General features: G+C 43.1%; 1 protein-coding gene and 1 non-coding gene across 4 annotated transcripts in view; both read right to left on the bottom strand.

Moving 5' to 3' along the window:
• The window catches only part of IARS1 (isoleucyl-tRNA synthetase 1), a 130,144-nt gene that overhangs the window by 99,197 nt on the left and 16,687 nt on the right, over positions 1–14,260 (bottom strand). For all 3 annotated transcript variants that reach the window (XM_066618229.1, XM_066618230.1, XM_066618231.1), the window contains 5 exons: positions 11,587–11,712; positions 8,202–8,358; positions 6,859–6,978; positions 4,428–4,510; positions 1,005–1,122 (listed from right to left, as the gene is read on the bottom strand). In XM_066618229.1, the coding sequence (XP_066474326.1) occupies positions 1,005–1,122; positions 4,428–4,510; positions 6,859–6,978; positions 8,202–8,358; positions 11,587–11,705 (597 nt within the window). In that variant the 5' untranslated portion in view covers positions 11,706–11,712. The remainder of the gene's footprint in view (positions 1–1,004; positions 1,123–4,427; positions 4,511–6,858; positions 6,979–8,201; positions 8,359–11,586; positions 11,713–14,260) is intronic.
• On the bottom strand, positions 12,386–12,517 carry LOC136643430 (small nucleolar RNA SNORA84). Its single transcript, XR_010794029.1, has one exon. It is a non-coding gene; the product is annotated as a small nucleolar RNA SNORA84 (small nucleolar RNA).

Genomic DNA, 14,260 nt, shown 5'->3' with positions numbered 1-14,260 from the left:
GACTACTGTACTGTACATGCCACTTGTGCATCAGTAGCAATATCATGGAACTAAATACAGGTTAAGTATCTAACTGCTTGGGACTGGAAGGTGTCTGGATTTTGGCATCATTGCATAAATATAATGAGAACTGCTTCCTCTTGCTTTTTCACTGTTACCCATAAAGGTGTCTGCTAGCCTCTGACATTTTTCAACCATGTCTGTATAGGTACACACCACAGAGCAGAGAATAGAACTTACAGTCTGTACCTGCACTGAGTGTGGGAATGGGCACAAAACCTTCTAGTGTTCACATTACAGTGACTTTCTCTAAAAACTTTATTACCTGCAAACTACTGCAATATGTTATTGGACAGCTCTATACTCCAGACAAAGTATACAGGGACAGCCCTATATTTCAAACACCTTTTAAAATAGTTAAGATTTCCAAAGAATTTAACAATTAAATCCATGTTGGAAGCAAAATACCAAGTTTACCTAGAGTACCACTTCTTAGATACCTGCAAATAAGATACCCTAAGCTCTTTGCCCAAGCAAATTGTGGGTCAATTATTTGCAGTACAGGTAGGAGACGCACTGGGAAGCAGATTTCACTTACCTCTCCTGGGTCATCTGGTTACCCCCACACCATAGCATGCAGTGCACACTCCACTGGCTGCACAGTATGCTATGGCTGGAGGGAATTGGCCCATAAGCTACCATAAAAACATCACAAATAAAAAATCTTTACAAATAATCCAGTATTTAAACAACTACATTGCTAAAGAGCAACAGGATCAAGATTCCAATCAACCACATATACAGAATACTAACAAGCTTCAGTCTCTAAAAGCTGACCAGACTAAAGTGGTCTTAGAACACTTCATCGAGAGTCCAGAGATACAGCATTTCAAAGTGAATAAGCAACCACTGAGAATGAGTTATTCAGAGATACCACTGTACTCCAAGTCTAAAGTCATGTGTAATACAGCAGATACACAGATTAATTCAACAAGTCTACATACCTTATAATTCTGGTGAGACTCAAAGTTAGAAAGAGGTGTGTTACATGCTGTTGAAAAAGGCATGACTTTAACTCCTCTGTATACCAATCCTTTGTCATACAGTTGTTTGAATACCCACCTGGGAAGCAGGGAGGAAACACAAATTAAAACAAGGCAATTCTATTTAAAAACGAAAGTTGTAATACAGGATACCTCTGTAACCCAGAGAAATTTACACTGGGTTGTAACCCAAGTTTAGTCTGTCCAGCTCCCACTGAAGATTTCGGGCCCGATCCAGAATGATCAGCGCCAGCCCATCGCTGAGTATTGCAAACATGCATAAAGTACATTGCTACACTTACTGCTGGCACAGCGTGGGTGCTGACTAGGCACAAGCCTCTGCTGAGCCAGAGCCGGATGGAGGAGCGATGACCACCGCCCAGAGCTCTGGGCGAGCACTGGGTGGCAGATGGGTAAGTTGGGGAAGGGGGAGGTAAGGCAGGGTGAAGGCATGGTGGAGGGAGGGAGCTGGACAGGAGGAACCAGCGGAGTTCTGCTTCACTGATTCCATAGCACTGCATTGGGCCCCACTGCGGGGCTTCTTACCTTACCCAGGGAAAGGGGATGAATGTCCCCTTCCAAAGAGGTGTCAGGAGCTGCTGGTAACTGCCCAATATCCATATGATGCAGCAGCAGTCATTCTGGTGCCATTGCAGCTCTGGACACAGTTCAGGATTCAGCTGCCCATTACAACTAACAGTCCTAATCAAGTAAATATAGGATACAGTTGTATCCTATCCAAATCTAATTGTTTTGCCAGAATAATTGAACATATCTTAATGATATCTTCAGGATCTTATCCTGCAAACTGCTTCAACAGGTCCAAAGCACAGAACATACAGCAACAATTACATGGGAAACCACAGACTACAGTTAACAGCAACTCAGGTTATCAGCACCTTAAGAAGTTCTGAACTTTATAAAATTCAGAGGTGCAGGCACTTGGAGAAAATCTTCCCAGAAACATCCTCATCTGACAAAAAGAAGTCCATGAAATGTTGGGGATGTTGTCTTGAAATATTTCCACTTGCAAACCTGGGGACTATTCCCATTCACCTTACCAAAACCTGTAGCTTGTTATGTACCCACATAGCTGTGCCAGCTACTAATTTGGTGAATTTGATAAAGCAAATGGAAATAGTTTTCAGGTTTGCAAGTGCCAATAGATTTCAGTCCCTTGCCTCACTAATCTTTTCTTGGCGGGGGGGGGGGAAATCCCACCTTTCTGCAAGTTCTTGCATAACTCAGACTGTGGCAAATTTCCATCTGTGACTCAGCCTGGGCCCTTAGTTTCCTTATCTGCCCTTTCCCACAAATGTTTCTCATGGAACAATTCTTCCTTTATTCCTGCTCATCCTAAGCATTATCAAGGTGGTTTTCTACAATTAACTAGTGTGCAGTAAAGTAGTATTGCTCTAGGCAGCCAACCTAAAGTTACAGTGGTAAAACACATTGGTGGCCTTTTACTCCCCTAAAATAGGCAAACACACATTTAAACATTGAACACACATGCATGTGCCCAATGTATGTTTCCACTCTGTTTCTCTGAAGGCATTTTGAACTGGAGACATAATAGATTTGTGTTTCCCTATTTTGTGGACTAAGTGGTCCAAAAGGACCACTCAGTTGTTGTTTTTAAGTAGTATTTTAAGGTAAAAAAAGAATACAGAACAGTTTGTAAGTCTAGTCAAAAGAAACACTTAAACATTTAATTTCTTTAAGTCTGTTTTCCAGAGAGAAACAATATATTAGAACAAAAAAAACAAAAGCAAAACACCCCACTCATTCTCAAATGCTATAAATAGGTAGAAAAACGTTTTTTAGAAACCTCACAGTCTGAACAACTGGATGAGTAAGAGCAGCTAAAACAACATTCAAGCCAACTCTTCCCTCTCGTGGAATTTTCTTCAAATGCAGGTACAGTTCAATTTCTTTTTCTGCAGCCATCTTTTTATACCAGTTCACAAAATGTATTTGCAATACATTTTAACTTTAACTTTAAACTGCAAGACAGTTTAACTTTGGAAGTACAGACAGGGCCCTAGTATCTGCAGATCGGGTATCCATGGTTTCAATTATCCACGGATTCCCGGGAATGCCCTTTAAAAAAGGTAGGGAAAGTGAAGAAATAAGGTAGAATTGCTTTCCTTGCTGGGGTACAGCAAAACCACTGCATTTTCAGGGCTGCAAGCAGCATTCCTGCAGCCTCTTCCTGGTCACTCTGAGGCTCCTCCCTTCCCCCCAAATGTTACTCCAGAATGCTTCATGACCAGGATAAGAATGCATAAAGCTACACTGTCAGCCAGACATCTTTATGTACCACAGATAATTTTATTCCAACAAGAAACTGCTTTATTTTCTAACATCTAAAGAAAACAAGTTAGCTACATCTGTGTTGTGACCCAATTCCTGTACGTTAATCATAGTAATGATAAAGATTATATATAAATATATATGCTGACCATTTTGCACAATACATGCCCCTGCCACTTCTCAAGAAGGCTTCAAGTTACAATAGGCATATGCCTTGCTTGGAAGTTCTAACAAACAGTATACATTAAATGAATCCAAAGGATAAGAACATAAGAACAGTTCCACTGGATCAGGCCATAGGCCCATCTAGTCCAGCTTCCTGTATCTCACAGCGGCCCACCAAATGCCCCAGGGAGCACACCAGATAACAAGAGACCTGCATCCTGGTGCCCTCCCTTGCATCTGGCGTTCTGACATAGCCCATTTCTAAAATCAGGAGGTTGCACATACACATCATAGCTTGTAATCAGTAATGGATTTTTCCTCCAGAAACTTGTCCAATCCCCTTTTAAAGGCATCCAGGCCAGATGCCGTCACCACATCCTGTGGCAAGGAGTTCCACAGACCAACCACACACTGAGTAAAGAAATATTTTCTTTTGTCTGTCCTAACCCGCCCAACACTCAATTTTAGCGGATGTCCCCTGGTTCTGGTGTTATGTGAGAGTGTAAAGAGCATCTCTCTATCCACTTTATCCTTCCCATGCATAATTTTGTATGTCTCAATCATGTCCCCCCTCAGGCGTCTCTTTTCTAGGCTGAAGAGGCCCAAACGCCGTAGCCTTTCCTCATAAGGAAGGTGCCCCAGCCCAATAATCATCTTAGTTGCTCCCTTTTGCACCTTTTCCACTTCCACTATGTCCTTTTTGAGATGTGGCGACCAGAACTGAACACAATACTCCAGGTGTGGCCTTACCATCGATTTGTACAATGGCACTATAATATTAGCTGTTTTGTTCTCAATACCTTTTCTGATGATCCCAAGCATAGAATTGGCCTTCTTCACTGCCACCGCACATTGGGTCGACACTTACATCGACCTGTCCACCACCACCCCCATACAGATGCTTACCATACAGTCTCCATGAACTCTGGATACAGAGTTTTATAATCATTGTCAAAGTCAATCCACCGTCCGAGTCTCATAACACTGGCCTGCAAAGAAATTAGATGACAGTGACATCTGACTAGGGCAGACCAAAGTACCTCAACACAGTCCAGTTTTAGCTCCTTTTTACATCTGTACTATGCTACTGGTTCATGTTCAGTTTATCCACCAACAGTGCAATCCTAAGCATATTTACAAAGAAGTTCAGCGTGGCTTATTCATATAAGATTACAGTGTAAGACACATAGAGCTTTTTCATAAATGCTGCTGCCAAGCAGGACTCCTCCATCCTGTACTTGTGTTTCTGATTTTTGTGTTCATTCATCTCAACCGAGATGAACAAAACTTCATCTTGTTGGTATGGGCCCAATGACAGAGACTGTCAAGATCATTTAAACCCTGATTCAGTCTTACCCTGATTCAGAGAATAAGGTATTCCCCATTCCAGTCTCATATCATGTTCAATTTTAATACCATTTACTATCTAGTCTACCATAGATAATCAAGCGTAGATTGTCTTGAGGGCCAGAGCTATTCAAGCATGTCTTAGCAACCAGGAGACGCTTGGAGGAGTACCTGCAGAGGGTCTGTATCCAAACAACATTTTGAGTGATTGCAGACAGCTTACAAACACCAGCTTTGTTGACATTTGTCGGAACTCTATTGTAGATGTTTCGAGCATGCTTGTGAACTCCACGTTCAAAAGTACCTCTTAAAACTGTGAACAGTATAACAAGTTGTCTGGCAGCAATGAAAGCAGGGTGCTTTGTTGGTTTATATTGGTGCTGCATTTGTTTTGGATGGTTTTTAAAACTGAAAATGCTTTTCTGCAGTTTCAAACCTGGATGTGTGTGTGTGCGTGCGTGCGTTAGTGCATTAGTTAGCAATTCAATGCAATGTTCAATTCTGTTGCTTTGGGGGGATGGCACACAGCACTACATAAGAACCTTCTTAATGTCTTCAAAAACAGAATCAGATTCTTTCCCCCCTTTCCATCAGGCTCCAGGGCAAGCTGCAGCTCCTCCACAAAAGCAGCATTCTCCAAGTTTTGCCCCTGACTTATCCAAGAGTCATGGAACATTCCATGATTTGGGGCTGAAAACCTGCCCTTGCCTTATCTGTGAGATTGTCTTATAGGCAATAAGTCAAAAAATGTTGAACAGCACAGGGCCCAAATCAGAACCCTACTCAATACCTCCTCTAGATTGCCAGTAAATGCCTCTACATCAATCATTGGCAATAGTGATTCGACCAGCTTTGAAACCACCATCTAGCCTACATTTTATCCATGATATCATAGGAGTCTTTGTTAAACCAAGTTTCAACACTTTGCTGAAATCTGGGTACACTCTGTCCATGGCGTTCCCATAGTGCAGGGTTTTCAAACTGAGGCATCACGACACCCCAGCCTGAGGGCCCTGGCCTCTTTCCCCTTAAGGGGCAGGGGCAGCAAGGTGGCAGAGTGGAGGCAGCAATCACTCAGGGGGCTGCAGGGGCTTGGCTGCACTTACCAGAGTCACCTGCAGCCTCCCGGGGGGTGTGGGGAGCCCCACATGACCTTCTGCAGGGTTCCTGGAAGCTTCAGAAATGAAGCTTTCACTTTCAAAAGTGAAAGTGGAGCAATTGCACTCCACTGCCGGTTTTGCAGAGGCAGGGCGCGATCACTCCACTTTCACTTCTTCAGCTTCAGGGAGCCCTGCAGGTGGTCGCACAGGGCTCCCCACAACCCCAGGAGGCTGCAAGAGGCTCTGGTAAGTGCAGGCAAGCCCCTGCAGCCCCCTGAGTGACACGATCCTGGGGATCGCGTTGCTGCCTTCCCCCCAGCCCCTGCCCCTGCAAGGACTTTGAAAATCACTCTAACTCCCTGAGAGCTTGAAAACCACTGCCATAGCATGACTACTCTAGGAGACCATCAAGAACGAACATCAGTTGAGCACAACTAGCTTTGGACAAATCCATGCTGGTTCCTAGAAATCACCCTTTATTTCTTGGTTTTTTAAAATTATGCATACATAATGATATGTATTAATATTAATACATTAATAACAAGTTAGAATTCATTTAAAATAAAGGAAATAGTAGATGAACAAAAATATTCAAAAACCAACCATCTGATTTCTTTATATCTAGATCCAAAGAATCACATACCTTGTTCTGTATGCTCAAGGGGATTTGTGGCTTGTGTTTCTTGAATAACAGCTAATAATATAACATGGCAAACCAGTTTGAAAAAGGAGTGATTTCAAAGGCAGATAGAGGGCTGTTCAAAATTAAAAATCCCATCTAGCATACCCAACTTAGTTTTGTAGATCCTGGACAACAAGAGCATCTGAATTCAATAGGACTTACTCCCACATAAGTGTATATAGGACCATAGTCAAAAACTTTTACTTACTTGCCATTCTTTTGAGTATCTCATTACAATTCCTCTGCAGTTTTTGTTATATTCTGCAATCCCCATTTTTGCCACATCTTCTGGTCCTTTGATGCCTAATGCTTTGTCAATTTCATACTCCTAAAGAAACCAAAATGCTTTATGATACTCCTGAGATGTTTACAATGGTAATATTGGTGGTAATGGTGATATTTACAAGTATTTGAATCCAATGTTTCAGCTCAGGAAGTCCTCAGTAAAGAATAAGCTACCATTCTCTCTCCACCCACTGAGAACTTAAAGGACAAGAAATCAGGTTGAAGAAATTATGAAGGGATATCCTGGACAGGGCTTAATTCTGTTATTTTGTTTACGGTGCTTGTCAGGGCAGCAGAGGAGGATAGCCCTTGCCTTCCTGATAGCAGAGTGGTACGGGAGTGTAGGGAGACAGCACAAGAAGTAGGCGACCCCAAACAGAGCCAAAGAAGCAGACACAGGTTTGTTTGTTGCAGAAGCATGTATTGATAGAGGAGCAGGCAGAAGAGTAGTCAGTCAAACAGTCCAGGAGTTAGGGATACAGAAGGGCACAATCATGATAAGGAAGTCCAAGTCAGTACACAAACCAGTAGCATGACACGCAGAAACCCCACCACAACAAACCATATTTGGTGTCTGTTCTTGCCCCCATATATACCAGGGCCAGCCAATCAGAGAAGGGTGACCTCATAGTCACAGGACAGTTTTGTGACCCACTCTGATTGGCTATCCAGTGGTGCAATGCACCATTCCTCCACAGCCTACATGACTCAGCACTCATCTCTCCCCATGACTCCCACCTGCAACAGGTGCAGTTGATTGCATCAGCTGTGCTGCTTTACAGATTGATTCATACCAAGCCCAGATATCAGGGCCTCCTGCCACATCCTGGCTAATAACAATCTCAAGCCTGGGATGCCAAAAACCTGACAGTGCTGTAATAAATATTAGGGAAGAGTTCTTATATGGGATAGAACTCAAATTTGTTAGGAACAACTGGTTGTGGGAAGTACCTTGGGCAAGCACGGAGTCCCTTTCGGCAAACCATGATTTATTATTAGCAGTAATATTGTTTAGGGTGAATTAACTTATGAGAAATGTTAAAAAATGCTCATACAGTCTTAAAATTCTGTGTGAGCGTCATTTAAATAAATACTGATTCAAAATTCAAAATCACTATCCAAGTCAATACTTATATGAAAAGAAGCAAAAATCAGCACCTTTACAAAAATAATCAAGTAGTTTCTCCGTCAGAGCAGGAGGAACTTAGGAATCAACCAATAGCTATGCAAAGAACTATATTTCTTAGACAGGAATATTCCACCTACCACAGGCAAACCGTGACAATCCCAACCAAATCGTCTATCCACATGAAAGCCACTCTGGTGAGCAAATCTTGTTACTATGTCTTTAATGGTTCCTGCAAGTATGTGTCCATAATGTGGAAGCCCTGTGGCAAATGGAGGCCCATCATAGAATGTAAATCTAAGCAATAAAAAACAGTTTTTGTTAGAAACAATAAAACACTTAAAAACAAAAGTTTCTCTCAAACAGGACAAACACAAACTTTTATCTTTGATTGTTCTCAGTTACAGTATAAGTCAGTCATTTTCAACCTTTTTTCAGCTCACTAATTTTAGGCACATTTTCCCCTGGGGGGCTGGGGGATAAGAATAGGCCCTCAGTTTGGCTGTACTTGTTGTAAGAGGCGACTAAACAGCCACTGGGTAGATGGGACTCGTCAGCCTGGGAAGGCAGCTCATCTGAGAGAAGGAAAACTCTGATCCCAAACCTCCACTGCCTTGTGGCTACATCCAGTTATGGAAAAGGCTTCAGGAGTCAACCTCGAGGCAAAATCCGGAGCCGGAGCCCCTGAGGCAGTTCATGGCTGAACACAGTCACGTTCTGGCAACTCCTGCACCGCCGCTGGAACCAACCGTATTGGCCTCTGCCTTTCCATTGGACCATTTCAGCAACGTGGAGAGGGGGGATTTGCTGCATGGGTAACAGCCTATCCTCCATACCTGCTTTACCCAGGCTTCGCGCACTGGAGAGGACACTCTGTTCCAGAACCACCATTCAGAGCGTGACACCATAGTCTTCCAAGACTGAAGGATGCCAACAACAATTTTAGGCACACTATTAAGGCACTAAAATTGTCAAGACACACTCCCCGTTTTTTACTTACATTAAATTACTACATTGCAATTAATTTTAATACACATTAAATCATATGACAAAAGGCTCAATCCTAACCAGGTCTACTCAGAAGTAAATTCTATTTTGTTCAATGAGGCTTATTCTCAGGAAACTGTGGCTAGGATTACAGCCAAAGACTGGGCAGGGGATGTGCCTATGGGACTTACTTCTGAGTAGACATGCCTAGGATTGGGCTTTTGGTCTCACTCTTTCTCAAATACAGGAGCAAGCAATTGGTACTTCTCCTCACCCCACCCTCTCCCACAGGCGAATTTACCCCAACTCATAATTGCAGTTGGTACCTCTCCTACTGTCCCTTTCCTCACTTATCCCCACCTTCCAAAGGTCCAGAATCACTTGCCTCACATTCTCGCCCCCACACTGCCAATTGCCTGCTTTTGCATTTTAGAAAAAAGTGCAACCAAAAGCCCAATCCCAGGCATACTCAGAAGTAAGCCCTATTCTATTAATGGGGCTTACTGCCAGGAAAGTGGAGCTAGGAAAGGAATCTGAGAGCCCAGCCCAGGCCTGTCTACTCAGAAGTAAGTTCCATTACAGTCAATGGGACTTAGTCACGGGAAAGTGTGGAGAGGATTGTGGCCCAACACCCTCCTCTACAAGGCAAAGGCAAAGGCAAAGGCAAAGGCAGGGAGGGTCGCTTTGGGGAGCTGCAGGCAACTGTGGCAAGGAGAAAGGACTTTCATGAACTCTCAGCCAGCCCATTCTTAGGCTGCTGGCCTCAGCAGACTCCCTGACTGCCTACCTGCTTGCCTGCCCCTGGCTCCCTCCTTCTCACCCAGAAGGAATGCCTTCTGAGTGCCTTCTCCACCCAGACCTTCTCCAGCTGCCCTATTAGCATGCAGGGCAGACTTAGGACTTAAGCATGCAGGGCAGGGTAGGACTTAATACCCAATCCTAGGCATGTCTACTCAGAAGTAAGCTCCATTATAGTCAAGGGAGCTTACTTCCAGGTAAATGAGGATCAAGTTACAGCCTTCCTCTTAATCAGCAGCAGGGGATTCAAAGCAGCCACAACTGCTCCTTTTTCACTGCCTTGTGAGGGTCAAAAGAGCCGCTTCTCCTGCCCGTGGCTGCTGCCTACATCCTCTGGCTCCGTGACACACCTGAGGCTGCCTCAGCAGTTGAAAACCGCTGATATAAGTGAAGCTAGAAGTATACAGGTGAGGCCTTTTTATGCACGTGAGCTTTGTTCTCTGACCCGCCACAATTAGGAAAAAAGGTGTTGTGCTAATTGAGACCTGGAAATGACGTGTTTTACACTTAGTGTTTTACACTAAGAAAACTAAGGCAGTAGTTCTCAATCGCCTCCCCTTCCTCTGCTCCATACTCAGCCTTCCCCGTTGCCAGCTGTCCCTGCTTCTTTCACAGGTGGGATGCTGAGCTTTTAAGAGAGCAGTCCTATGCCTGCCTACTCAAAAGTAAATCCCATTCTAGTCAATGGGGCTTACTCCCAAGAAAGTGTGCAGAGGATTATAGTCTGAGGGCCCTATAGTCCTTTGCCTGCCTACTCAGAATTAAGTCCCATTCTAGTCAATGAGGTTTACTCCCAGGAAAGTGTGGATCAGATTGTAGCCTAAATCTCATGCTTTGGCTTGTTGGGAAGACTTGCTTGCTGGGCTGTTTTGTTTGTGTAGGCTGGAGCATGGAGAGCCTGCACCATCTCAGTCTGAAGGGGAAGGGAATTCAGCAAACACTCCCTGGGTTTTTTAAGGTTATCCCCTCTGTTACTACCGCACCTGCCCCTGTGAGAGTGAGAGAGCTCCACCTTGCTGGATTCTTGCTTGTTCTGGTTACGCAGGGTTTTCTGCCCCCTCTTCAGCCTCTTTGCTGGAAGAGGGGCTCCAGGAGTCTTACTGTTCCTTTGCAAGGGGAACCTCTTCCATAGCTCCAGGGCTATTTCTCTGTCTGGGCAAGGCGGGGCTTTTTGGCAGTGTTTCGGGCTGCCTTGAAATGGAGTGAGAAACCAGCGCAGGGCTAAGGAGGCAAAGGTGTGTGTGACTTTGAATTCTCCCCACCCGATTTGCATTGAGATAAATCCAAAAATAAAAAATCTGTGGATAAATAGGAAAGTTGCAAGATCACAGTTTAGCACTTCATCCCTCCATACACTGGCATATCTTGGGGGAATCAGAAGGAGGCAAATGCCCTGGGCAGCACCACAACTCTTCACCTGTAGCAATTTTTTTTCTTTTGGGGGGACTGTTTTCAATACCTTTAGTAGGCCTTTTAAGGGCCAGAGAGACTGCCTGCAGAATTCCTGGCCCCAGAGGGCCTTCCAAGACCTTCAAAATGCCAAAAAAGGCACTTCCGGTTTTCCATGTAAGCTGGAAGTGACATTTTTCAGTTGGGGGTGGTATTTTGCTGTCCTGGCCCCAAGTGGAACCAGGGCCAGGTTTGCAATTGCTTCCACACATGCATAACTTCCAATGCAAGCTGAAAAGAAGGTGTCTGTTAGCTGGACTGTAAAAGAGAATTACAAATGTAACATCTTACCTAGGTTTATTTTTTGACTGCTTTAGGCACTCTTGAAAACAATTAAGTGTGTTCCAGGTCTGCAATATTTTCTCTTCCTCCTGTGGGAAGTTTATATTCTCTGCAACTTGTTGAACCATTGTTTTCCTGTGTGAACCAAAGCAATACATAAAAAGTTCAGAGATTATTTTTTTTCCAAACATGCATGCATCATATACCAATATCTTTTGCCGTTTCCCTCATTTAATTTGGTGGTGTGAATTAGTTATCTGAAGATCTCATCAAGCACTATAGATCTCAGACTGTGACATCCCAGCCCGTGCATGTAAAAACACAGAATGTTACCTCAAAACATTTTGTCACTACTAGTACCAGGTTTGCAATAATAGAAACAAACAACAGCAGAACATTTCATCTATCTGCCACTAGCCCTAGCTACCAATGATTATCTCTTTGCCTAAAATGTGAGACACAAAGAACCCAGGAGACTAGGGATATTCATATGAGGTAAGAATAATTCTAGTGTTGCTGGTATAGACATGGCCTTATTCTGCTAGTGTAGATGCTGAGGTACGAAAACAAAGTTTACAACTCAGCTAGAGGCATATCTGCACACAGCCCCCACTCTGCTCCCATTGCTGGTTTGGCCAATCAGCGTCCACCACTGCTCACTGAGTTAGGGTACAATTTTTCTTTTATTAAAAAATGTTAAAAGAAACTAATGCTAAGTGTGAACATTGGCAGCTATACAACCCCAAGAAAATCAAGTAGGTGAACAGTCCTACAATCAGGAAAAAAAATGGTGTCAATAACAGCAATACAGTGTAACAATGACCGGGCTATGGAGGCTGCTAAAGTAACAGACTCCATGCGTAAGTCAGAGTGTTATTTTTGGCCCATTCTACTAACTGAAATACTGTACTGAGATAACAGCATTCAGTAACCACAGGGCACATAATTAAGTACACACCAAACAGCCTTCTTAAAAGTACTTCAGAAACATCTTGCATACATAAAATGAAAGTGGTCTTGTAATTCAAAGTGCTTTACATGGAATTCTCATGCACCTTTACTTAAAGACTCAGTGAAAATTACTGCAAAATGAAGTTGAAAGCTGTGATCCTAATTCACTTGTTTAAGCAGCATGATGTACACGGCAGTTTTTCACAAACTATGGGTCAGGACCCACTAGGTGGGTCATAAGCCAATTTTAGGTGAGTCCCCATTCATTTCAATGTCTATTTTATTTTTAACGTATTAGACTAGATGCTATCATGGTTTACTGACTGTATTTGGGGAAACATTACAGATCTGTACTTTGAACAGGTGATTATATACTTATATACTTTTAACAATACTTAATGGAGCTTACTCCCGGGTAAGTGTGGATAGGTTTGCAGCCTTTGGGATGTTTGGGCAATTTTTTTTTTTTTTTAAACAGATCAGCTACTGCTTCAGAAGGTTTGGAAGGTTCTTTATTTTGAAATGTTTAAACATACTTATTGTAAACTTTTAATGTGCTTAATTGATTTGATTTTTTCATATGGGGGTGTTAAAAATTTGCCTGCTTGATGATGTCACTTTTGTCCTCATCACCACTTCCAGGTTAATGACATCACTTCCAGTGGATCGTGACAGATTGTCAATCTAAAAAAGTGGGTCCAGAAGCTAAAAAATTTGAGAACTACCTGTATATGGTGTAAAGAATGAGAAGACAGGACCCTACCCCAAGGAGCTCATAACCCAGAAAATAGCCACAAGGGAAGAGAAGGCATGGGGAGAGAGAGAGAGAATGCAAGCAGGGGAAGAACATGCAATTATTCTAATTCTACAACTCAACTGTAATTGAGGTTAAGTATGGGGACCAGGTGGTTGTGCCAGAGCATCACTACTAAAGCCAAGAGACTGTTTAGTAGTATTTTAAACCCCTAATCATGTATGGCTAGAAAATTATCACTGGTGCCACAGGAATTAGAAGTTCTTGTGTAGTTACTACTTATAGGCTAGGAACATAAGGCTGTGTAGTTTATTTGGACGGAGGGGGAGAGAGAGAAAGAAAGAAAACAAAAGCCTAATTGACTGTTAATGGATTTATAAAACTTCCTATATGTGCTTGGATTCCACAGTTTTGCATAAGGAGAATGGTACTTCTCTCTGTAGAGGCAAGTTCCACTCACTCCCCCTTCACGTTGGCAGTCTCCATACCATGGATCATGCTATTCCTGAAGATCCTTGCAACTCTCAGGACCAGTATTTTGGGGGGGAGGCACTGAGCTGCAGGATGGAGGAGTGAGCAGAACTTGTTCCATGTTACATTCTGTAACTCAACCATAGTCAACACCTTTGAATCAACCCAAAGTTCCCAAGAAATCCCAAGAACTCCCATATCCCAAGAAATCCCATATCCCAAGAAATCTTTCAGCTTTGAAGGTGACACCTCTAAACTGCTTTCTTTTCACTGTCTTATAAATCTGTCTTTACCCTTGCTGATGGAAGGGAATCACTAGATCAGGCACTTTTTATCCTCTTTGCCCATGCACATGCCTGAACTTTAGAACAACTTACTCATGGGTGTAGTGAGACTATATTTTAACTAGCGCTACTTCTGTCACAATGAATGAGAAAGAACATTCACTGTGACTGGACTTAATAGGATGGCTGCTGTCTACAGGACAGAGGCATTTCAACCTGACAA

This window comes from Tiliqua scincoides, chromosome 2 (genome assembly GCF_035046505.1).
Source record: "Tiliqua scincoides isolate rTilSci1 chromosome 2, rTilSci1.hap2, whole genome shotgun sequence".
NCBI classification, from domain to species: Eukaryota; Metazoa; Chordata; class Lepidosauria; order Squamata; family Scincidae; genus Tiliqua; species Tiliqua scincoides.
The sequence above is the reverse complement of the archived record's forward strand: the minus strand, read 5'-3'. Positions and strand labels throughout refer to the sequence as shown.